General features: G+C 31.0%; 1 protein-coding gene across 1 annotated transcript in view; it reads right to left on the reverse strand.

Annotated features, from left to right (window-relative positions):
* Positions 1-563: 563 nt before the first annotated feature.
* Positions 564-26,394, reverse strand: part of LOC139513036 (valine--tRNA ligase-like) — a 34,094-nt gene continuing 8,263 nt past the window's right edge. Inside the window, exons 4-27 of the mRNA XM_071301123.1 lie at positions 26,184-26,311; positions 25,121-25,285; positions 24,365-24,446; positions 23,574-23,693; positions 21,314-21,422; positions 20,448-20,627; positions 18,789-18,913; positions 18,453-18,556; positions 16,305-16,386; positions 15,461-15,537; positions 14,827-14,917; positions 13,771-13,876; positions 12,842-12,912; positions 10,281-10,406; positions 9,327-9,431; positions 8,768-8,836; positions 8,192-8,270; positions 7,546-7,673; positions 6,589-6,744; positions 6,063-6,269; positions 5,461-5,575; positions 3,979-4,151; positions 3,093-3,242; positions 564-1,723 (exon numbers count right to left, since the gene is read on the reverse strand). Of these exons, the coding sequence (XP_071157224.1) occupies positions 1,658-1,723; positions 3,093-3,242; positions 3,979-4,151; positions 5,461-5,575; positions 6,063-6,269; positions 6,589-6,744; positions 7,546-7,673; positions 8,192-8,270; positions 8,768-8,836; positions 9,327-9,431; positions 10,281-10,406; positions 12,842-12,912; positions 13,771-13,876; positions 14,827-14,917; positions 15,461-15,537; positions 16,305-16,386; positions 18,453-18,556; positions 18,789-18,913; positions 20,448-20,627; positions 21,314-21,422; positions 23,574-23,693; positions 24,365-24,446; positions 25,121-25,285; positions 26,184-26,311 (2,814 nt within the window). The 3' untranslated portion in view covers positions 564-1,657. The remainder of the gene's footprint in view (positions 1,724-3,092; positions 3,243-3,978; positions 4,152-5,460; positions 5,576-6,062; positions 6,270-6,588; positions 6,745-7,545; positions 7,674-8,191; positions 8,271-8,767; positions 8,837-9,326; positions 9,432-10,280; positions 10,407-12,841; positions 12,913-13,770; positions 13,877-14,826; positions 14,918-15,460; positions 15,538-16,304; positions 16,387-18,452; positions 18,557-18,788; positions 18,914-20,447; positions 20,628-21,313; positions 21,423-23,573; positions 23,694-24,364; positions 24,447-25,120; positions 25,286-26,183; positions 26,312-26,394) is intronic.

Consider the following 26,394-nt stretch of genomic DNA (forward strand, 5'->3'; position numbering starts at 1 on the left):
ATGTTGACTTATTTGTAGATCTTACTTTGCTGAACATTATTGCTGTTTACAGTTTATCTCTATCTATAATAATATTCAAGATAATAACCAAAAACAGCAAAATTTCCTCAAAATTACCAATTCAGAGGCAGCAACCCAACAACCGATTGACCGATTCATCTGAAAATTTCAGGGTAGATAGATCTTGACCTGATAAACATTTTTATCCCATGTCAGATTTCCTCAAAATGCTTTGGTTTTTGAGTTATAAGCCAAAAACTGCATTTTACCCCTATGTTCTATTTTTAGCCGTGGCGGCCATCTTGGTTGGTTGACCGGGTCACGCCACACATTTTTTAAACTAGATACCCCAATGATGATTGTGGTCAAGTTTGGTTTGATTTGGCCCAGTAGTTTCAGAGGAGAAGATTTTTGTAAAAGTTAACGACGACGGACGACGACGACGGACGCCGGACGCAAAGTGATGGGAATAGCTCACTTGGCCCTTCGGGCCAGGTGAGCTAAAAACCAGGTAGGTATAATTAAATTCATAATAGATCATAAATCACAAATAAACAACTACACTTCTTTCACCTTTATTGATGTTCTGACAATAATTAATATCAAGGAAATATTATTTTATTATATACGTATGTGGATTAACTAAAACTTTGAGATTTTAGGACACTCGATAGACCTATTCAACAAACATTCCCAAGTTTCTTCATCCATTTACAGGATATATGCACTGATTAGAAGGTCCAAAACAGTGATGCTCCCATAATGCAATATCATTTCTGAATTTGCTTTAAAACAATACAAATGTGTATTTGCTTTAGAACTATTAAATGTACTTAATGACCCTATGTCCATGAAATTAATAAAACTAGTGCTACAAAAAATACCTATTATATGTTTAAAATTTGCAAAAAGAAACATGCAACGTTCATCATGTGAGGAAAAAGTATGGGTGGACCTTTTTCAAGAATTTTGGATTGAGCTGTTTAATTCTTATGAATTCTGAAATAACCAGTTAAATCTGGATTTAATAATATTGGTATGCTGGAATGGACACATTATTTTCAAGGGGATTCAGCATTTACTCTTCTCATAGAATTTGGGATAAAGCCCTTCCAAGCTCTCCTCAAAAAATATTTTCATAACAATGATCTGACCATTACCAAGTTATTAGTAATTAATGGATGTTTGCTACTGAAATAATGCAAGTCTAAAAAAAAAAAAAAAGAAGATATAATGGTAATGGTTTAAAAAAATTTAATGCAGTGACTAGGAGAAAAATAATTTTACTTAATTATCAGAATAAGTATTAAGGAACATCTGTGAACCAGTAAATTATTTTGTTTAAACTCCCAACTGCCCCAATAAGGTGAATTCTAGACAAAGCTGCTGCAAGTAGACACATGAAGGCAGTGCTTTTAAGTAGATACACATAAATTGAGCAGAGTATAAGTGGGTCTATACAACTACCTACAGACCCATGCAATAAAATGACAAAAATGTCTATCCGTCACAACATACATCCATGTTTATCAATTAAACATTAAATAAATTAACAAAGTCAAACAAAATTGCTTTATACGCTCACAAAGATATTTATTGAATGATTTTACTGTGTCTTCTATCCATAAATTAAATCTGCTAGTCTTTATATATATTACTACATTCTTCCTAAAGTAGCTATTGCCTGTGTTAATTTCTCTATTTCTATTTCTGTTTCACTCATCTGAAAATAAAAATATAGGAAAATATTAATAAAACAGAAAGGTCTTGCCTACATTATTACACTTTTATATTTGAATACGACTAACCTATTAGAAGTATCTAATGTGCATTGACTTGATCTTTTACAATAACCTAATGTGAATTTTTACCTTGTCTCAAACAAAAGAGAAAATAAAAAAGACCTTTAAGTTGTGTTTCAAATTGTAATTACCATAGAACCACAAGATATGGTATTACCAGAATAATTATATAGCCTTTATAAGTCTAAATCTAAAGACTGCTTTCAGATTAATGAACTGTATTGGAATACTTTAAAGTTATAGTTGTCAAAGAAGATGTGATTTCCAATAGATCTAGATTGAATTGTGTATTCCAATAGATTTAGATTGAATTGTGTATTCCAATAGATAATTGTTTAAATAAACCAATTTTTCAAGACGTTTCGGCCATTGGCCTTCTTCAGTTCTTTATTTTTCCTCTCAACTACATGGCTGACATTGCATTCAGCCATGTAGTTGAGAGGAAAAATAAAGAACTGAAGAAGGCCAATGGCCGAAACGTCTTGAAAAATTGGTTTATTTAAACAATTATATATAGTATGTTCCCTATTGGAATTTTGAAAACAAGGATTTTTATTCCAATAGATTTAGATTGAATTGTGTATTCCAATAGATTTAGATTGAATTGTGTATTCCAATAGATTTAGATTGAATTGTGTATTCCAATAGATTTAGATTGAATTGTGTATTCCAATAGATTTAGATTGAATTGTGCATTTCAATAGATTTAAATTGAATTGTGTATTCCAATTCAGCTGCTATACAAGCAATCTTTAGACAACACAATCACAATTTAATGTGAAGTAATAAGCAATTCATCTCGTCTTCGAAGTCTATAAACTTTTTGCCTAGTATTGTCAGAGGCTGAAACACTCATCCCCTAAATAATGAAAAATGATTAGGTGCAGATCCTCAGAAACATATTGCACATAGAGTGAAAAATATTTCACATTGGTAAACAGATCATTGTATAAGTGTCTTATCAGATGGCAAATGTTAATATGTGAATAAACCTACAGCCCATGTCAATGAGTGTAGCTAAAGGTAATATCTTTGGTTAGCTTGCTTGCTAACTGAACCATGAATTCATTGTTAGGTAAAGTATACTACCTCCTTTTTAAGTAGCCAAGTCCTACAGACAAATAGATTTGTTATCTGTTGGACTAGTCTACTCTTAAAGGAGGGAAGTTTACCTATCCTAACAATGACTTCATGGTTCAGCTAGCAAGCAAGCTAACCAAAGATATTACTTTTTCCTACACACTCATTGAAATCGGCTGTAATAGAATTTCATATAAACTAAATATTTACCTTCTGAGAATTCTTTTGTTGGACATCCTCTGGTACTTTAGTAGTGTAATCTTCTTTAGCAGTTGTGTCCTTTAATTTTTGTAACTGACCAGACAGTGTGTCTTTCTTTCCATTCAGTTTACTGATTTCTTTTGGAATATCAATTATACCCTATAACAATAATAATATATTATTATGAATATTAGTCATCATATGATTGCATCAAATAATATAAGTAAGATATAAAATAATGTCATACAGGCATACTCCGTTCAAATATTCGGGGACCAGTTATACTTTTCTGCATTCAATAATAGTTATGTATGAAGGCAGAATCATCATGATAAATATATATATGCTCTTGGGGCAGTTGTATTGACTTCAAGATTTATAATGCTCTGCTTGTTGCTTAAGTCTTGCTATGTTTCTGTCAAGACTATTGTCCCTTGGACAGTTTACACAATTATGCCTTCTTCATATGTATTATTCTTATGAGGTGGAACAGTTTCCTTTTGATCAAATCACATGCAACACACACAGTTCAAGCACCTTTCTCAGTCTTTCATTCAGTTGATCAGCTATATGTTCCAAGTTTGAAATCCTCACACTTTAAACAAAACCATTGACAATACCTATAATGTTTAACATCTTGCATGTAAGTTTACTTATACATGATTTTAATGAATCAGCATCTAATACTCTTACAAAATTATTAAGGCCCTTCAGGTAAACATACCAATAAAGGGTGCACTAATTGTCTCTCTAAACACTTCTTACAGAAATACATCTGATTATTAGAAAATCTAAGTTGTTTGTACTGCATACTTTTGAGTAAATCTCCCCAAATGTCTTCAATAAACCCATAATTCATTGTTTAGATATCTAATATTGACTATGTAATAATCACCTTTAACATGATGTGACATTCACATTTAGCTGACACGGTCTGTACAGCACATCCCTCAGGCGGAGAGTCCCCGACCAAAACGTTGAGACTAGCACAAAATGTCAAGGTTTCTATCAGATCTGTGTATCTCTTCAATATAGAGGCTGTTTCTGTTGAATCACACTTTAAGTACACTGTAATAGAAAAAAAAAATATATTACAAACTTTTTAATCATTTATCAAATAAATGGGGAATGTGTCCATGGGAGACAGATGATGCCCCCGCTTGCATATCATATAAAGTTAAAAACAAACATAACTGAAGAACGGTAAAAGTGACACTAACAAAATTTGTACTTGATCTGAGTTTTGTGGTCATAAGTATTGTGTAAAAGTTTCATAACATTTGTTAGAGGCAAACTAGAGAAGAGAAACAAAACGAAAAATTCAGCATTTTTTTTTTCCATTTGTAAGGGACACAACAGTAAAGTTGATACCACATATATATTCTAACTTGATCTGTATTTTGTGGTAATAAGCATTGTGTATAAATTGCCTAAAATTTGGTTGAGGGTATTCGAACTTGATCCGTATTTTGTGATTATAAGCATTATGTATAAGTTTCATAACATTTGGTAAAAGCACACTAAAGTTAGAGAACAGAAACCAAATTTGGACAGACAGACATATGTACAGATGGACAAGGGTAAAACTTAATGCCCCCTCTGCTATGTAGGTAAATAGTGTGACAGAAAATGACTGGTTGTTAATTTTTGTTTTTTTAACATGGCTATTGTTCATATTAAGTTGCTAACCTTTTTTTTAGAAATTACAATTAAATTAACCTTAAAATCAATGACAATCATCGTTTAATATAATACTAACATTCTTAACTCATTACACTAGAAGATGCCAGCAAAATTGTGGTACAATTGGGCAAGTGTTGAAACAAAGTTTTAAATTTTACAGGCATTTGTCCATTGAGCATGCACAAAAGTGTATAAGAAATAGATTGATATCCGTCTACGAATTGGGATATTTTCTTGTTTTCTGCAGAAAAAAGATTGTTTCAAAAACAAATTTAGGAAGCACAAAACACTTCATTTATACATCATATCACAAATTCATTCAATTTTTTATCGTTTCAGAGAAGTTGCAACTCAATGAAATCGGTCTACTCAATTAGTAGTATATATAAACACAATACTTCACCAGCATCATCAACATTGTGAATAAGCCAATCTGACTTGAATATCTAAGAAAATATATTATTACAGTAAGAAACTTCTTTACAAATGTTTTTATTCAAAGCAGTTGTTAGAAGTTTTCTTTAAAGAGTTGAAACAGATATACAGGTTACTTTGTTAGAATGTCTTCTTTATGTATCACATTCTGACAGACTTTTTTTTTTCTTTTTTCTTAAATTTTAAGAGTCAAATTATCTCTAGAAGCACAGCCATAATTTGTGTACAACATAAGCTGAATCATCTGTGGATCACTTACCATCAGTTTTATTTTTATTGACTAAATTATAATCTGCTCTTGTTGATCTTATACTTTTAACAACTGTCTGGACCAAATCAACATCTGACTCTAAATCAGTAGATCTGTGTGGGTACTGTAAAATCAAATTTTTATACTATTATGAAAAATATTTGCATGAAATTTACATTTTTTTGGGAGTCAACATTTCAAACACAATCTTCTATTTAAAAAGTGCAGAACTACAGAATATTTATCTAAACTTGTAAATTGTTGACAGCTGTATGGTGGTCTGTAATTGTTCACGTCCTTGTCCTTTGGTCTGTATAAATATATATTTCATTTCATATTTCATATTTTCATAAAAGTTAAGAAGACACTAAAAGGGTATGAACACTGTCAACTAATGAGGACCAGCCAATTCTAAAATTAAATTCAGAACATTAATTCAAATATAATTCTTAAATTTAAGCTTATCATTTGAGAAAATCCTAAATGTATTTACAGAACTTTTAAATATCTTAACATTGTTTTTTTATGTTACGTATAGGTTCTATTTAATTTCTTTCAACAAACATCACAGAATTACAATATCTCAATAGACACACAGACAAAATACATACTGTGTCAACATGTGGATAAGGAGCTATGCATATACTAGGTGCATGTTTATCTGATCTCCTTGGTAACCGTTGATACAGCTCTTCTGTCACAAAAGGCATGATAGGATGTAACAACCTAAGACCAACATCTAAACATGTATACAAGACATTTCTTGAAACAGTCTTCTCTTCTTCATTGTCACCATAAATAAGTGGCTTAATGTGTTCCTGAAATACATAATTAGATCAATTAAATGTATAAATATGCACATTTTAAAAGTAAAGTAGGTAAAGTTGTAGATTAACAGTGGCACTATCATACGATAACAGTATCATTTTCCAGTAAATCTATTACTGTAGAAATAAATATAATGAAGATTATGACAGAATATTGAACGCATTGAATTTTGGCTGTATTTGGAGGAAATCATCTAGTACACTAGTCCAATTAACAATTGCATATCCGACAATTGGATACAGTCCTTGAGGATATAAGTAATTGTGTTAAAATTATGTAATAATCCATCAATATGTAAATTCTACTCACCAAGTACCAATCACAAAGTTCATACAGCCAAAAGTTGTAACATCCAGTAGTAGCTGTCTGGAAGTCATAGTTAACAAATCCTAAGTTGGCCTGTTCTATAGCATAGTTCAGCCTACTCAGTATCCATAAATCCATCTCTTTTTCTTTTCCACTTAACTGTTAAAAGAATCATAACAAAAAATCATTGTTTAAGTTTACTTGAAAAAGATTCTGATTTTAAAATATGTATTAATTTTGAAATCTAGGTACAGACAATAGATTTGCTTCTCTAATGTGAAAATGAAGAAAAACGAAAGTCTGCTACATTGATTTGTTAGAATTATTTTACATTAATAAAACAACTGCAATATTTAAATTTGTATTATGGTTAGCATTATCTTTATTGTTTCTTAACTTAAATCTATTTATAATCATTATCTGTAGCATGCCCTTCATGGGCTGATGGTAGGTTTAATAATAAAGTAATTATATTCTTTTAAATGTATGCAAATATAAATGAGAGTTTAAAACTACTGTGGATTCATTATTCTTTGTTGGATTCCAATTTTCGTGGGTTTTGTGGGTACAGGTGAACAAAATACAATGTTTATAAAGTGGTATCTAGACTTTGGCAAAACCTGGCAATCAAATATCCATGAAAATAAATGATTCCACAGTATCACACAAATAAATACATTATGGCCACTTTTTCTTCATTGTTCTTCTAAGTTCATAGAAATGACTGAATTTTAAAAATCCTATCCACAAAAACTTCTGAAAACAGTTGATGTGAAAAGAAATAAAAGCTTTAAAAAGCCTTGTCTGGTTGAAAAAAATAACTTGAGAAAAACAATTGAACAGCATTGCACTGATAGAAACCATTGTGGAACATAGAAAAAACACAAAAATTTACATTATTCTGGTCTCCATCAATAAACCTTCTGTTTGTTAAAGGTCTGTTGGACATTGGTGTCTTACCTTATGTTCTGGTTCTGGTTTAAAACTATCTCCAAGAGCAATCATAGCAAATTTTGTGGCATTCCATAATTTATTGCAAAAAAATCTATAGCCTTGGACTCTTAAAACATCTAAGTTAATGTCCCTTCCTGAAAAATAAAATAAATTAACTGTTATTATTTTATAACAAATGTATTATGCACTCAGCTAGCACTTATAAAGAAATAGTTCATAGATTTAAAGTTAACTATTAGATGCTAAAAAAGCATCAGGTATGTTTGAAATGCAATTTCCATATAATAAATAAGTGAAAAACTCTTTTGAAAACAGTTCATCTGCACTGATTTCTGAATTTGTCTGAGGCTATGCTGATATAAAGTTTTGATATAAAATAGCTGACAAGAATTGTATATGTTAAAGTGCTTAACTTACAATGCAATTTTTCTAAAACATTGATCTGCACTTATTTTCTATATAAACCGAGTTAAAATTCATAAATTTAGTTCAAAATCTGGCAGGAATTGTACATGCCAGTTCACTTATGTGTCACACAGGGTACAAGAACTTTTTAAATATATGAAGATTAGCATGGTAAAACAGAAACTGACACAAAATGCAATGTACCAAGGTTGATGCCCTTTTTCACTCATTGATATTATAATACTACCTTGAGAAGTATATGCAACCAGGGCAAATCTCAGTGCATCAGTTCCACATTCAGGGATACCATTGGGGTAATCTGCTTTCTAAAACAATACACCAATAATAAATCATGCAATTCAAAACTTAATATCATCATAAGCTATATGAAGTACTTTTAAAAATTGCAATAGCAAAAAAGATCTGTAATATTTCATGGACATAAAAGTTACTGTATTTTGGGTATGACAAGAAATACTTATGGCCGTACAGTGACCTATAGTTGTTAATGTCTGTGTCATTTTAATCTCTTGTGGAAAGTTGTCTCATTGGCAATCATACCACATCTTCTTTTTTATATTTACCACTGTAAATGATTTTAAATTACTAATGGAACAAATCTGTATGGCCTCCTTTAGTTGTTATTAAAGACATATTTTATTATTAAATAATTTAATTTCTAAGCGCAATCCAAATCAACCCCAGTTTTCCTTTATCAAGTTGAAAAGTATATTGAAAGCTGGATGTTTTTGTATTGTTTTATTGTACTATTTAGAACCTTTTTCACACATCCCCAAACTGCTTTCATTTATTTGCTTTTTACCTGTCCTTCCTGTGCTTTTTTAACTTCTTTCTCTTCCAAATTACCATCTTCAAGTCTACTGTGCAGGTCCTGAAAATACAATTTACTACTTTAATACTTCAAATTGTACATAACTTTTTCCCTTCAAGTCTTTCTTTAAAGTAAAAATTGCACAATACTTTAAGTGCTTTTCCCCTTTCAAATCACTGACTTAATATATTTAATACTGGCCATGAAATTTGGCTAATGTAGATGAGATCAATTGTTTCGCAAAGTGCAGCTGGATATGACCTCAGAGGTCCAACCCTGAACAGTTGGGGCTAAGATGGACACAAAATTCACTCTTGATATAAGTCTGAATTTGGATTGTAATTAACTATTAGACACATTATAGGTTTCTGACACAGAAAAATTGTAGTCAAGGAACTTAGAATTGGTTGCATGATTTGAATTTATATTCATTTTTTTTGCTTTTGTGCAATACACTATGCTGTTGCGAATTGACCCAAAAGTTGGTACCAGAAGACATGGTCATTAAAGTTCTTCGAACATTTACAGTACAGTTTTTATGTTTACTCACCTTTAAAGTTATACCATATATAACATCTAATGGATCTATCACATTTCCTAGGGATTTACTCATCTTTCTTCCATGAGCATCTCTCACCATAGCATGTAAATATACCTATACAAATATACAAAATATATACTTAAACAGATATTGTTACTTTCTGCGTTAACTTACTGTAAATAAAGAATTTTTGTGTATTTCTATTATAACTATTAATAGTTGAATAATTTACTATAGCATCTTTGCATAAAATTACTGGTATTACAAAATAACTCCTTTTTCCATTTGGAAACTGTGTGAAAGTAAAACAACTGTTTTGAAATATGCTAGTAGTAAAAATAACCCACTTCTCCCACAGGAAACTGTGCATAGACTAAATTTCTGTTGTGAGAAATGTATGTTATAACAATAACCCTTTCAAATTTGAATATCAACGTTCCCTATTCAATTGAGGCCATAATTGTACATTATTTTTATTCCAAACAATTTAATAGCTGTTTTATAAGAAATGTAAAGGGAAATGTATTGAACTCTAAGTTTCATTTTGTTTTTAAAATGTATTAGGAAGTCCTGAAATAACTTTTAATGAGGTTTTGTGATGTATTTGTTTTGTGTGTTTGCTCATCCTTTATCTTTTTGGATATATTGGCGGAATACTGGCCTTTGTATTTTAAACAAACAATTATCAATCAATTCTATGCTTCTTTTTACCAAAATAATTTTGGGGTTTCAATAGCAATCTGTATGACGAAATGACAATTCCCAACTTATTTCCAACCCATATGTTTTTGGTTGCTTTTATCTTTCCAGGTAGAAAAAACATGGACTTTGCCATAATAATGCTAATGGAATAGTGTGTGTTTTTATTCTTTATATTGACATTTGGTTTGATCATCAAAATCAAGCAAAGATTGAATGATCATATGATGCACTTTGACAATATAAATTGTTTATAATAATTACCTCTTTAAATGGCAGTTTTCCCATCAACACAAGTCCCATACACACCATCCTGGCGACCCAGAAAAATAGAATATCATGTCCTGTTTCTAGTAATGTTCCAGGATAAAATGCATTTAGTTCTTTTGTCTACAACATATAAATAGACAGCATAAAGGCAGATGACAAACACTTAATTAGGTTTTCTAAAAAAACATGAATTCCCAATTTTACATCAAGGTTTGTTGAAAAATCAAAGCCTTAAAGGCTGTAAAAGCAATTGCTGCCATGTTAATGTTTGGGGACTTTTATTTTTCATCCACATATATACAAGAATTAAACCTGACATGAGTGTTGTCTAGTTAAAAGTAAGAAGGTTTTAACTTTATATAAATAAAAGACTTTAGCAGAAAGTCATTTTTAATATGTTTTATATTTCACAAGGAGACAACACGTTTACCAGGCTAAAGTTGGGGTCAAATATACATGTGCTGAAATATATAACTCAAAAAGAAATCATCATGGATTATCCCCTGGTAGTGTTTGTAACTTCCTTGGCAATAATTTCCTTTATTGATTTAATTTTAACAATTTTCATTATTAATTTATATTTAACCATTAACACAAATGATTAAGTTAAAACATTTCAACTTTCCAGACGCAAATGTTAAAAAACGGGAAAGAAATAAAATATCTTACAAGACATAAACATGTAAAGAATAAATGTATATTTCAGCTTAATAAAAATATTTTCATAATGTTACTTTGTCATCATTTTTAAAACTAAGTTCCAAACATTATTGCTCAGTTGATATGTGTCCTTCTGATGCGGTACGAGCACAGGCACTTGTTTCTATCCATAGGAAGGTCGATTATCCATATAAATAGTTTTATATGGATAGTCGACCTTCCTATGGATAGAAACAAGTGCATGTGGGTACGAGATAACTACAATTCTCATGCAATCCCGAAAAGGGGGGTCATCACAGACAAACATGACATTAAATCGTTATCACTGAACTAGTATATATATTGTATAGGGGCCAGTTGAAGGACGCCTCCGGGTGCGGGAATTTTTCGCTGCATTGAAGACCTGTTGGTGACCTTAATTCTGCTGTTGTATGTTTTTCTATGGTCGGGTTGTTGTCTCTTTGACAAATTCCCCATTTCCATTCTCAATTTTATTATACGAACAAGAACAAACAGCTCTACGTTGCTTTGATATTCATCAATTTTCAGGAAACATTGCGAAAAATGATCTTCAATATTTCGAAAACATGTGAAATAAAATTGCTAACACGGTGGACCGTCGAGTGTCAACAAACGTAGTAGACTTGTTCACTGAAAAGACGAGGATAATGGTTTCATCTGACATTTGTTTTGCAAACCCAGTTTTGATCATGATAATTAAAAAGACATACTTTTTTTCAATCTATGTATTAATAAACTAGAAAATTCCAAATTGTAAATATCTCTTCATCTGGACCGACTTGGCATCTACTACGTTTGGACGGGTCCATTTCATTAGTAAGGTGATCGATAAATATTACGGAGTTTTGACAGAAAAGGAAAACGAACTTATTGTTATGTGTTTTCAACAAGGGTTTCGTTCCGCTAAATTATTTGCGCAAATAAAGTTTGTCTATTTTTAGATTACAGGTAATAATTTGACACTACGCATTAACCTGTGTAGTGATTTTGATTTTACGATAAATGTATGAATGAACGGTAATTTTATGAATGAACAAGAGCACCTGACCTCTTAAAGAAACACAAATTAAACATAAAAACCCGTATTTATTAGGAGATAATTCAGTTAAATTTTCAATACTAAATCAACAACTGAAATGAATCCATATTTTGTTGAAATATCGTACGAACGGCGGAAAACGGAATCGCATTTATAAAAATGTACTTTTTTTCACTCGGACTTCTATGTTATTTGATAGTCAAACGGTTGACCCTTTAAATACAAAAATACATCTACAAGAATATATTCTGAAACTTCTTAAATCCACTAACTTTTTTTTAAAGTTTCAAGCTATGTATTGCATTAGAAAACATACATAGGTGTTAAAGAATGACTGACCAGGAGCCTGTTAAACAAAATACTATGGCTTGATCTGGGCGGAGTCTCTGATCTGGGTCACAAAGATGGCCATACGCGACGGCATAAAAGCAATTGCTTTAATAATTGCATGACAATTAATTTCAATTCTTTGATATTACTTCATACATTTATGTAAATAAATGATAAATATGCTTGTTACTAACACAATTAAGGGTACTCTAATTAAAAATGACCAAAATTGCCTCTTTAAGATCTTTCCTTTCATATTCATATATGGCTAACTAAGACTTAAAATAAGCCTAATTTCTACAGGTAATGTTTGCCTGTTTCATCACTGTTTTACTTTATAGTACCATTGACCTTTTTTCAGAATTAATCTATGGCTTAAAATAGTCTAGTGGTTTCAAAGAATATTTTTCTACATGTATACACACAGCCTACAATAAAATGCATACTAACAATAGACAAATTATGGCAAACACACACAAATAGGATTAGTTGTATAAAAAAATACCTGATCTGGCCATCCAAATATTGAGAAAGGAAATATTCCTGATGAAAACCATGTATCTAACACATCTTCATCTACAAAAAAGATCAACAGAGGATAAGTTTAGATTGAAAATAATTTACATAGCATTTATTCCTACTATTTAAAAAATCTGGTATATTAATTGTCATATTAATTGTAAGAAATTCATGTACCAATTGGTGCATTACATTTGCTTGCATTACTATTACATTTAAGCATTAAAATCATTGAGACTGCATGCAGCTTTTGATAACATTTGTGTGTATTCATTTTTTATGTATTCATTTTTTAGGTAAACTTACATAAATACTTATTTCATAGGCCTAGCAGTTATATCTGCCATAGCTTTTCACTTTACAACTGCAAAGATAATCTGCCTCTCAAGTTTTGAACACATGCCTATGTTATCAGTGACAATTTAGAAGCATTGTTGAATGTTGTATTAGTTTTTATCCTGTCTTTGCAATTCTTTACAGTACATAGACATGAAATATCCCCTTACTTAAAGTGTTCTGTTGATACCAAAAGTAAACCTACTGTACACTGATTTTTGTAATGCACCCATATGAATCGGAGTAATACTTGAATAAACAAGGGGCGAAATTGCAAAAACATAAAGGAAATTAACTTCAGGTAAATAGCCATTGTGCAATTTAAAAAAAAAGCTTATAAATAGTAAAAAATGTCAATAAATATTTAAACAAATTTATGTTCTTATCTGGAAATTGTAGAGTATCTTTATACATGTAATAAAAGGTCTTCAACATTGAGTGAATACAATAAATAAAAATTTAAATAAATAGGTAAAGTTGTACTTATTTATTTACCAAAATATAAAGCTTATAACACAATTATTTAAGATGTAAGCATTATTTAAGCAAACATGGTTTACAATACAATAAAAATGTTACCTTGTTGTAATGATATCTTTTCTACAGCAACACCAAATTTATCAGCAGCTTTCTGTTTAGCTTCCTCTTCTGATCTGGCAACAATCCAGTAATTCTCATCTGTATCCTACAACATTTAATACATTATTCAACATAATTCATTTCTTACACCCCTTCCTGACCTCAAATGATATGTACCACTTATAAATTAAAGAAGAAGGCAGTTTAGCTAAAACTAGAACACAAGTGTACAGTGGGTTTTAGAGGTGCTTTAGAGATACCAATAATGTTTTACCAATGGTTTCGTCTACAACATATTTTATATTTTATAGTATGTATTTATAGATTATCATTGATCATCTCAACGAGATTGATTTTCTCGCTGGAGTCGGAACGGCGAAAGCGAGAAAAGCAATCGAGTTGAGATGACCAATGATGATCTGTTTATTGCTATTTTACCTTTGACGAAGTTGTCAATTTCATGTCAATTTCGTTAGCAACGCCATGTGCTTGCTTAGTTTCTAGCGATAATTTTCCATCTCAAGCGAGTAGCATGATATGAAAATTATCACAAAAAAAGATCAAAGGAAAAATGCACAAAATAGCGATAAATGGTAATAATCTATTAATGATCAATGTTATGATGCTAACAAAATGAATTATGCTTTCAGATTGAAGTATCTTTAATGTTTCAACACAGTCAAATATTCAATCATTTCTGTCTCTATTTAAAGAACTGCAAGGCCTTTTAGTTTTACACAATGTATGAAAAGTTATACAAATTAAGTTTTGATATGCAACCCAGATAAAGTTTTTAGCCAACTGACAGAATATTTGAAGGTTTCTGAAGAGTTGAGATATTTCAAAACTCAAAACCTCCTGATTTCCATAATTTCATATTAAAAATGGCAAATCAAAAGTCAATGGACACATTTTTTTATGTGTGAAGGTGATTCTTTTTGTAAATTTTTTAGTGCTGAGATTCTTTATTTTTTATGAAATCATTGAATATATTTTTGAACGCTTACAGCCTTAAACAATATATGATTCAATACTTTAGTAAAATTATATACTCACTGAACCTGCAGGTATACTGGGATCATTTATAGTAACAAAGTATGCTGGAATACGATGTCCCCACCATAACTGTCGTGAAATACACCAATCACTGAAAAATACATTCAAAGGTACCTATGTTACTGAAACAACTATCATAGTTCATAAGAATGATAAATATAAGTCAATGCAGATCTTTAATTGTAATAAAATTTACAACAATCAGTCCAACTTCTTAATAAAATAAGTAAATTTTGAGAGAGGAATATAATTAATTTGATAGTCTTCTCACCAAATCAATAAAGTATGCGTTTTATCATATTATTCAACATTTCAACAAACATTACTTGTTTGATTATTTTTTTTCTCCAAGCCATATAAGTGGAGATAACTTGAAAGTCTAACTTTTATAAATATTTTACTGGAATAATGGAATAGCAGTTCTGTGTGTACAATTGTGCAACCCTTAAGAAGACTTTTAGATGTCACCCAAACAACAGATAGGCACACATTATTAGCCATTACTTAAAAAACTTGAAAATCTTTGATTAAAGCAATAAATTAAGCATACAAACTACCACACTATCAATCATATCTACAAATGTAACTTCTACCTCTATACAGGTACCATGTATAGCTTGATGAAGATACATACCGTGAATTTTCAAGCCATTTGTTCCAAGTCTGTATATGCATTTCTGGAATAATCTTCAGCTCCCCATCTCTAACAACCTGCAATGTTCAACAATCATCATTTTTCAAAACTTCTCTGGTCTATCAAAGACACCAGAACTTATTAAACTTTTTGTAGTCCACTCCTTTCAGTTTCCATTGAAAACCTTATCATTGAATACTTAAACCACGATCTCAAATGTTTTCTTCAAATTAAGAGTGCCAGAATCCAACATTTTCTATTTGTTTGCTTACACAAATGATAACTCTACAAAATGAAAATACTGAAAATATTTGCGCTGATCCCAGCCACATCCCGTGTCATAACCAGATTTTATTTTTCAGAACCTCATCTTTTATGGTCACTTTTGATACTATTCATGAGTGACTGCTTAATGGAGGTTTGACTATTTTCTAGACGAATAAAATTTTCAATATTGTTTTTTTTTTCTTCTGGTAAAGTCACTCTGAAAATATGGTTTCTATGAAGGGAATCTGAAGGTCAATATCATCATTTGGGAAAAGCATAAATAGAAAACAAGGAGTTTACCCATACTTTATGCAAATTACACTCAAGTCGTAATTAGTCATTGACAAAAATATAAGCATGAACGGATTAAAAATGTCACTGTAGAATATCGACCACTCCAAGAGAGGGTATATTTCAGGGTTTTTAAAATTTACAAGGGACCCATTCACCAATGGCCCCTAAAATTTGGTGTGGGCTACTAAAATTTCTGCTTTTCGGTATATATGCCTATACCATCCTTTGTGCTACTATCTAGAAATGAAAGGCAATAAATATTAACAGCATTACATCAACTAACCTTTACAGCTGCATCAGCCATACTCTGCATACTAACATACCACTGAGGCTTCAATAAAGGTTCTATCACATCTTTAGATCGACTGGAAATAAAAAAAAAGTGTTTATCAGACTTACATATTAAGAATAATAGTTTCAATAGTCTTTTTTTTTTACATTTTTTTCATTTAAATATAAGGTATAGCTCTAGAATGACGAATGTAAATTTTTTAATCTACAAAAGAACTATGGAATTTTCAGATGCAAATTTAAAGATCAGCCATCCACTCAATATTCCTACATTAAAAAAACTTTCAATAAACCAATCTTCTTTTTTTTCATTTTGTGGGTTTGCTTCTACATTATTGATGGTAATGTCAATTAAAAAGAGAAGCCAACAAGGGTTCAGTCAAAAGAATATCCTGCAGAATTTTTATCAAACAAGAGGCTCTCAAGAGCCTGAATCGCTCACCTTAATTCTTTTGGTTAAATCTCTCATCAATGATTATTTTGGCTTTCAATTTATTTAAATGTTTTTTGGATCGTCCTATTTTCTTCAAAAACCAAAAAAAATAATCATTTTCTCCTATGTTCTATTTTAGCCATAGGAGCTATGTTTCTTGACATACAAGGAAATAAAATATAAAATTTATACTAGATACTCTGAAACTCATTTAGCCTAAGTTTGGCTGAAATTGATACAGCAGTTTCAAAGGAGAAGATGTTTTAACGTAAGTCAACATGATGAACAAATTGTGAAAAAAGTCTTTAAAGGGCAATAACTCCTTAAGGGGTCAATTGACAATTTTGGTTAAATAGACTTAATTGAAGATCTTACTTTGCTGAACATTATTGCTGTTTACAGTTTATTTCTATCTATAATTATATTCAAGATAATAAACAAAAACAGCAAAATTTCCTTAAAATTATCAATTCAGGGGCAGCAACCCAACAACAGATTGTCTGATTCATCTGAAAATTTCAGGGCAGATAGATCTTGACCTGATAAACAATATTACCCACGTCAGATTTGCTCTAAATGCTTTGGTTTTTGAGTTATAAGCCAAAAACTGCATTTGACCCCTATGTTCTATTTTTAGCAATGGCGACCATGTTTGTTGATAGATCATAACTTCGGATACAATTTACAAACTAGATACCCTAAGGAACATTCAATTAAAGTTTGGAAGTATTTGGCCCAGTAGTTTCAGAGGAGAAGATTTTTGTAAAAGATTACTAAGATTTACGAAAAATGGTTAAAAATTGACTATAAAGGGCAATAACTCCTAAAGGGGTCAACTGACCATTTCCGTCATGTTGACTTATTTGTAAATCTTACTTTGCTGAACATTATTCCTGTTTACAGTTTATCTCTATCTATAATAATATTCAAGATAATAACCAAAAACAGCAAAATTTCCTTAAAATTACCAATTCAGGGGCAGCAACCCAACAACGGGTTGTCTGATTCATCTGAAAATTTCAGGGCAGATAGATCTTGACCTGATAAACAATATTACCCCATGTCAGATTTGCTCTAAATGCTTTGGTTTTTGAGTTATAAGCCAAAAACTGCATTTGACCCCTATGTTCTATTTTTAGCAATGGCGACCATGTTTGTTGATAGATCAAAATTTCGGATACAATTTATAAATAAGATACCCCAAGGAACATTCAGTTAAAGTTTGAAAGTATTTGGCCCAGTAGTTTCAGAGGAGAAGATTCTTGAAATAGTTTACGACGACAGACGACGGACGACGACGGACGCCAAGTGATGGCATAAGCTCACTTGTCCCTTCGGGACAGGTGAGCTAAAAAGGCTTTTACTCTTTTATTTAATTTACAGAACCAGCCATCATGGATTCATTGCAGCATCATCTGGTCTAATTTTGAAATTAAATACTGTGACTGTGACAAAAGTGTACTTGCTTGAAAATTTGAAAGTCTGTCAATTCTCTTTACACATCTATAATATCTATGAATAACACAGTCTTGTTGTATTAAAACCTTCAGTAAAAGAAACACAAAGGCATACATAATGGAGAAAATTCTCATATATTTAATGCATGCCTCTGATGTGAGAACTTTTGTAGTAAATGTTTTACTACTAATAAAAAAAAACATGGCTGGCTGACTCTGTAAATTCAATATTGATAAAAATGAGACTGACCTGCAGATTGGAACAACCATAGGGTTATCTTTTGTTTCTCTGTATAAACCCTTGTCTTTTAGAGCTTTCCACACAGCTTTTCTAGCTTCAAATCTTTTCATTCCCTGAAGACAACAAACAAATTGTGTAAATCTTATAGCGTTTTGGAACAATCTGCCGTTCATGAAAGAAAGCAAAATATAGATTATTCCAATGTGAACTTAATTTATTTATCACACAATAACATTTTTATTCTTTGGAAATATTCCAAAAGAAATATAATTTTACATAGAAAATTAAAGCTGACTTGAATTTCATATCAAAATTTTGAAAAATGATGAAGCCAATTGTACATACACTAAATTCTCCACAATCAGCTGATATATTGCCTTCATCATCAATCATTGTAATGAACGGTAAATTATGTCGTTTTCCACACTCGTAATCATTCTGATCGTGAGCAGGTGTAATCTTCACAGCACCTTAAATAGAAAAAATAGATTTAATGATTTTAGTCAGAGAAGAAACATTTTTTCAATATTTTAAAGGAAATCAAAATACTACAAAAATACAAAAAATTACATTTATGGGTGCAGTTGTGACTTAAACTGTCCTACCCCATATATGAATCGAGAGTCAAATTAGATGTGTTGTAATATATAAGATCAATGTACTTGTAAGTCATAAATTGCATGTGTTTGAAAACATCTGCAATATTAGAAATGTAACAAGTCATTGAAGTTTCTCCGACAGTTCCATATAGAAAAATCCCCTGCTGGCTATAATTCACTGACTTAAGGGGGTTCACGGGTCTAAATCATTTATATAGGATTTCTCTATATTTTTCTATAAATGAACTTTATCTTATAGTTAACAGAAAAATAAAATAAAAAAGTGAGGTCACCGTTCATTTGCGCTCACAATCGAAAGAATCATACATTTTTGTAAAGGTGTTTTTTTCTGTTGAAGTAATAGGAGAAATAAAGGTAATATCGAGAAAAAAAGGAAGAAATTTATTACAGAAATCGCTCAAATTTTACAATAATTTAGTTTAAGTACAGTTTATATGGAAATTATATTAAAAAATATAGGTCACCGATGAGTTAAAAAAGATATTTCAATTTTAAAGCCAAAAAATGGCATTTTTCCACCAAAGGGAGATAATTTGGAACTTTTTCAATGATGTATACATTTTAAAAGTCCTCTGGGGCCAACAAGAATTGTTTGTTTTGAATGATTTTTGTACCATATGATAAGTAACAACTACAAAAGGTAACAAATAAAATTTGAAATGAAAAACAAATATTTATTTTTTTTCTGAAATTTTTATACCCTCGAGCCTCCTTAATAAATAAATAAAAATATGTCATACATACTTATTTGAACTTTGTACTCGATTCGGTTTTAAATCCAGATGAGTTATAAATTTCGGGGTTTATTTTTGTTTCAGTTTATAAAATATGTTAGCTGTAATTTTTGTAAAAGATAGGCAAAAGATACTACAGGGACATTCTGAAGATATGAAAAATCATTTGCCCAACAATTATAAAACATGAAAAGAATTAACAAAAGAAAAGATGATAGCATATTTCAGGCTGCTTTAACATACAACATTGGTAAATACATGAATACTCTATTTTAAAAAATTTATAGAACAAGAATGTGTCCTCAGTACACGAATGCCCCACTCGCACTATCATTTTCCATGTTCAGTGGACCGTGAAATTGGGGTAAAAACTCTAATTTGGCATTAAAATTAGAAAGATCATATCATAGGGGACATGTGTACTAAGTTTGAAGTCGATTGTACTTAAACTTCATCAAAAACAACTTGACCAAAAACTTTAACCTGAAGCGGGACAGACGGACGGACAGACGGACGGACGAACGAACGGACAGACAGACGGACGCACAGACCAGAAAACATAATGCCCCTCTACTATCGTAGGTGGGGCATAAAAATAAATCATATGAACAATATATTCAATAAGTTCTCAGCCTAATTGTACAACATACCTGTACCAAACTCTATGTCAACAAAGTCATCACAGACAATTGGCATCCGACGATCAACAAATGGATGTTTGACAAACTTTCCATGGAGGTGTGAATATCTTTTGTCTTCTGGATGGACAGCTACAGCAGTATCACCTAACATGGTCTCTATACGTGTTGTGGCCACAACCAATTCTTGATCTGAGTATACAGTGTGTTAGGTTAACATACACAACAGATTTCATATTATTGAATGATTCAGAGGGAATCTGCCTATTCATTGTTATTTCATATAAGAATTTTTTACTGTTAAAGTAGATTTCGAGATTTATAGACTGCTATGAAAAAACATTTTAAATCCTAGAACACTTTAATACTTGCAGATTCAGCATAACACATTATTTAACATCTTACATTGAGGACTATTTGTTATGCTTTTTTAAAAATATTTCATGTTGAACATACGATTTTCGGTACTTATACATCTTCGGATTTCAAATGTTTGGCTTTGAGCGTTCCTGATGAAGGTAAATCCAGAAAAGCGCTTCAGCCGCAATAAATTATTAAACGTGTTGTTTTATATTTTTTCTCTTATTTATTTTTTTTGGCCAGAGGTCACATAAATCTAATGGGTGAACAAATGTTTTGCTTAGTCTAAAAAATATTTATTTCATTAAAATAAGCCTCATTTTCTTTCAAAATAAATATTGTCTATTTATGTTTTTGAATAGTGTAAAAAGAAAATTGATAAATAATCCATATGAGAAAACAATTCATGTAAATGATTGGCTTTTGAGAGAGAGAGGCATTACTGATGCCCGAGTATTCTTTGGTATTGATATAAACAACTACAAATTACAGAATGACTAGATTAGATTCCATTTTACCTGAGTCTTCAACAGGGTAGGCAAAAGACACCAGAACACCAAACTCAACTTTGTCTTTATACCCTGGTACTGGTAAAAATGTTCTACCAGTTAGTTCTTTTTTGTCAACCTGAGAAAATAAGGAACGAATAATCAAATTGTGTGTAACCCAAATTTAAACAACAGATATCCTTACTATAACAAACATATAAAAGCAATCACATTATACCGTTATTCCACATCCTACTACTGGCTATCAATATAGCTGATCAAATAGGATATGTGTTCCTAATTTACATTCAAAACAAATGTTGTTTTTTTCTATTCTGTATAGCGCGATTTCAATGGATTTTGCAAACATTTACACTAGATTTTGCTTTGGGCATTACCTAGTGATCTACAGTATCATTAATCAGATACAGGGTTCATGAATAAACACAAACTAGAGGCTCTCAAGAGCCTGTATCGATCACCTGACTCTACTTGGGTTTTTGAAATCATATAAAAAAAGATAAAATTTGGCTACAAAGTAACATCACTTGGTCAGCACCTCATAAGGAACATTCATGCTATGTTTGGTTTCATCCCATTCATTGTTTCTCAAAAGAAGACTTTTGTATGTTTATCCTATTGGTCCTATGTTAAACTAAGTCCCCTGCTGGCTGCCATCTTGGATGTTGGATCGGCTACAATGTATCAACACTTGGTCAACACCTCATAAGGAACATTCATGCTACATTTGGTTTCATTCGTTTCAGCGGTTCTCTAAAAGAAGTCATTTGTTTGCATTTCCCATAGGGTCCTATGTTAACTAAGTCCCCTGCTGGCGGCCATATTGGATGATGGATCAGCTACAAAGTAACTACACTTGGTCAGCCCCTCATAAGGAACATTCATGCCATTCCATTCAGTGGTTCTGTAGAAGATGTTTAAAATGTAAAAAGTTAACGCAGACGCAGGACGACAGACGCCAAGTGATGAGAAAAAAAGCATGTACAGGATTTATAATGATCTTTTTATGAATCTGACATCCTATCAAAGTCATGTCTTCCACTCTGGTTACTTAAGTTTTATTATGGTACATAATGCTAAATTACAAAAATTTTCCTCTTATAATATCATCCTCAATTACAGTTGTTTGGTCTTATAAGGGGTGATGTCTATAATTAAAGTTTAAATAACATAAATAATGAAGACATTTTTGCTTGTTAGCAAAATGTAACTTATCTAAGAGAATGATATTCCTTTCACATAGATTAAAATTAAAATATTATTTTGTTTATTGTTTTATAATTCTTATATCATTTGCATATCTATAAATACTTGAATTGGAGTGGTCAATTCGAATTTTTCTCTTGGTTTACACTTCGATAAACCATGTTTCCGAAACTACTTTCGTAATCTATTCATGCGCGATACACATTCTTGCGGGGATACTGGGATTTTCAGAAAACTGCGATTATAAAACAATTGCATAACAGTTGTTTCTATTCTAATGCATATATAACAAAAAAAAGAAATAAAACAAATGCACTAAAGCTTCGAAAGTGTATAAAAATAAAATTTAAATAAAATTCCGCGAAATTTCATGAAGGATTTGACGAATTTACGTCTTGGCATAACACGACGTCATACGGGTGGAAATTTTCAAGGGAAAGATTATTTCGTTACAAGTACGCTTCAAATTCAGATAATATTTAATTAAGATAAAGTTTTTGAGGTAAGTGCTATATTTCATTTTAGATTCTGATGCATTTATCGGACATTTAAGGTTTTTTAAAAGTCAAGATGGCGGCGTACTCCTTAGTTACGACATGCCATTGTGATTTTGATGGCAAATATAGCAGCCATCAAACAAATAATGTAAATTAATAATCGCGTATGTTTGGTTGAAGAATTATAAGGATTAAACACATTTTTTCTAGAGGTTATTGATGTGTAAACCAGGTCTCTTACTCACAAACTTAACATAAAAGTCTGAAATTCAGTTTGTGAGTTAATCGCCCCGGTTTACACACCAATAACATCTAGAAAAAATGTGTTTAATCCTATAGTACATAAATCAGGACATAAGTTTTTTTCATTTTGAATTGATTTACAATTGGGCCTTTTTAAAGCTTATTATGCTGTTCATGTTTTTATCATTCTTAAAACATAACCTATAATTGTTAACTTGAAAATCTTTAGGGCTCCTCTTGTGGAATGTTGTTTCATTATCAATCATACCACATCTCTTATTTTACAGTGTATGCCTATGTCAGTAAACAATTAATTGTGTTACCTCTATATCTGATATGGCAGATTTGAGTGTACAGGACCAGTTTACAAGTCTGACAGATCTGTAGATCAACTTCTTTTCGTGTAGTTTGATGAAAGCCTCCTTCACAGCTGTGCACAATTTCTATACAAAAATACCAATCATTAAGTTACAAGCAAATCTTGATCACTATAGGGAGTTTATATTCTGAGCAGGTAAATAAATATCAACACAAATGCAATAGAATATTAAACATTTATCACTTGCAGAACAATATTCTGCACTATACAAACACATGTATTATATGTACTGAAAATTGCTACTGCTTTCAAAATAAGCTTTTGGTGTTAATAAGATTGTCTCAGTGTTAATAAGGTTGTCTCAATGTTAATAAGGTTGTCTCAGTGTTTATATGGTTTGCTCAGTGTTAATATTCTTGTCTCTGGGTTAATATGGTTGTCTCTGTGTCAATATGGTTGTCTCAGTGTTAATATTCTTGTCTCTGTGTTAATATGGTTGTCTCTGTGTAAATAAGGTTGTCTCAGTGTTAATATGGTTGTCTCTGTGTTAATATGGGTGTCATGTTTATGATGGTGTTGATAATATGGTTGTTTCTATTGAATTGATTCACAGCTTTTTTTATCAGATAATTCCTATCTTTCCATAAGGACAAGTGTTTATAATAAATGGTGACCTCAAGAGGTTTATTCTGGTTTCATTGTATTTTTAAGTTGCTGACTCATCAAAGGAAAAACCCCAAATGATTTGTTATTATCATATAAAAATATTGATTGGTTCTTATAAAATAAACATACTGGATCCATGGTAAAACAAGCTCTGTCCCAATCATAAGAGCCTCCTAGTTTCTTTAACTGATGATATATTCTGTCTCCTTTCCTGTTGAAATATTCATAACAAACCGTTAGAGTAATAATTATAAATGATATTTATGACAATTAACTATACATATAGATTCTACCACTGCATCAAGGGTGATACCACATTTATCCACTCGAGACAGTTAAATTTTGGAGTTTATAACGCGAGGTTTTCAGAGGAAAGCAAGAAAATTTGATGTCATAATGAAATTTTGACCAATGAAGAACTGAGATCAAATGAACCAGAATACAAATAATCAACAGGTCAGGAAAGTGATAAATGGAGTAAGAATTAGATAAATACTGTTCTAAGGTTTGTGTGCTAGTCAGATTTCTGGAGGTTTAAATACCAAGTTTAATAAATATTTGATAAACAACAAAAATAACTGAACTTTTTCAATTCTAAAGCCGTTAAATTTAACTATAGAGAAGTTTTACAGTGTATAATTACTCTGTCCGTGTTTGTTTATAATTTTCTCAGTTTGATTTCTACCGATGGCAATAACTTCTATAAACATGGTAAACTACTGAATTTTAGCTAGCAACTGACATTAAAATTATCCTTTTTGAATACCTTCATACTGGAGAAGATTGACTAACAAGCCAATCTTACAATACTTAAATCTATACCTACAGAAATTTAGATTGAGTCCTTATTGACAATACATTGATTAGTACTTAAAATAATCTTACTCATTTTTCCAGTTCCACACTTGTTCCACAAATTTTTCTCTTCCAAGTTCATGACGACTTATTTTCTTCTCCCTCATTAGTTTTTTCTCAACAACAACTTGTGTTGCTATACCAGCATGATCACAGCCAGGGTTCCACAAGACAATCTTACCATGCATTCTGTGCCTACAATGTTTCAGTAAGTATGGACAGTTTTTTAATTTGCAATAAAACTAATCTATGTATTTATACTGCAACTAGTTGTGTTTATCACCAAAATATAGTAACACAGCTATATTTTGTGCAATGTCAATTTCATCATGGAACACTTTTTCTACAATCAAAGATTCATTAAGAGATGATAATAAGTTTAAAATTAAGTTTAAATTTAAATAGCTATCAAGGTATAAAAGTTGCAGTATATTTAAATTTATATTTTCTGACATTGACCTAGCTAATATTGTAAATTGATTTCCTAACTTTTGGGTAACATCATGTACATAATATGTATATTAACTTAACACTTGAAATCAGTAATATCAGTTACTAGGTAATAAAATTGATGAACCTGCCATAACTCTGTGTGATTGTCCCAATCAAAAACTTTATCAATGGTTATTTTATGTCATATCTTAATGCTTTTGGTCTATACAAGGAAATTTCGTCTTTGGTGATTTCTATCATGTTTATTTAAATCTCGCACAGCTTTTATAAATTATAGATGCAATTCATAGCTTGATATGTTTTTGGACACTTGTCTTTTGTTGATCTGTATACCTCTAGATGTCTTTTAGATATTATCAATGTTAGGTGGCGTTCTCATATATTCCTACCCCTTTTTGTATCTATATCACAAAATTGTTTATAGTAATAAGTAATGGATACTTACAACTGCCATAGTATTAACTAAAATTAGCTAAAACATTCAAATAGACACACAGTAGAAGCAAACCAACATTTTACTATATTGTGTTTTCATTATAATTCTTGGGATAGTAAATTTTGTTGACTTCGTGGGTACAGGCATACCATAACTTTACACAATCAAGAAGATGTACAAAACTTAAACAAATGTCAAACTTACCATCTTGTAATAGCATCTTCTACAGCATTTGTAAGAGCATGACCTAAATGTAATGATCCAGTAACATTAGGTGGCGGTATTACCATCACAAATTTATCTTCATAGGCTACATTGGTAAAATCTCTTCCCTGCATAAAATAGAATACATCAATATTAAAATAGAGGCTTGCAGGTTTCTTCTCCTTTCAGTTTCTAGTGATTCCTTAATTTT

The sequence above is a fragment of the Mytilus edulis genome, chromosome 2 (assembly GCF_963676685.1).
Source record: "Mytilus edulis chromosome 2, xbMytEdul2.2, whole genome shotgun sequence".
In the NCBI taxonomy this organism is placed as follows: domain Eukaryota; kingdom Metazoa; phylum Mollusca; class Bivalvia; order Mytilida; family Mytilidae; genus Mytilus; species Mytilus edulis.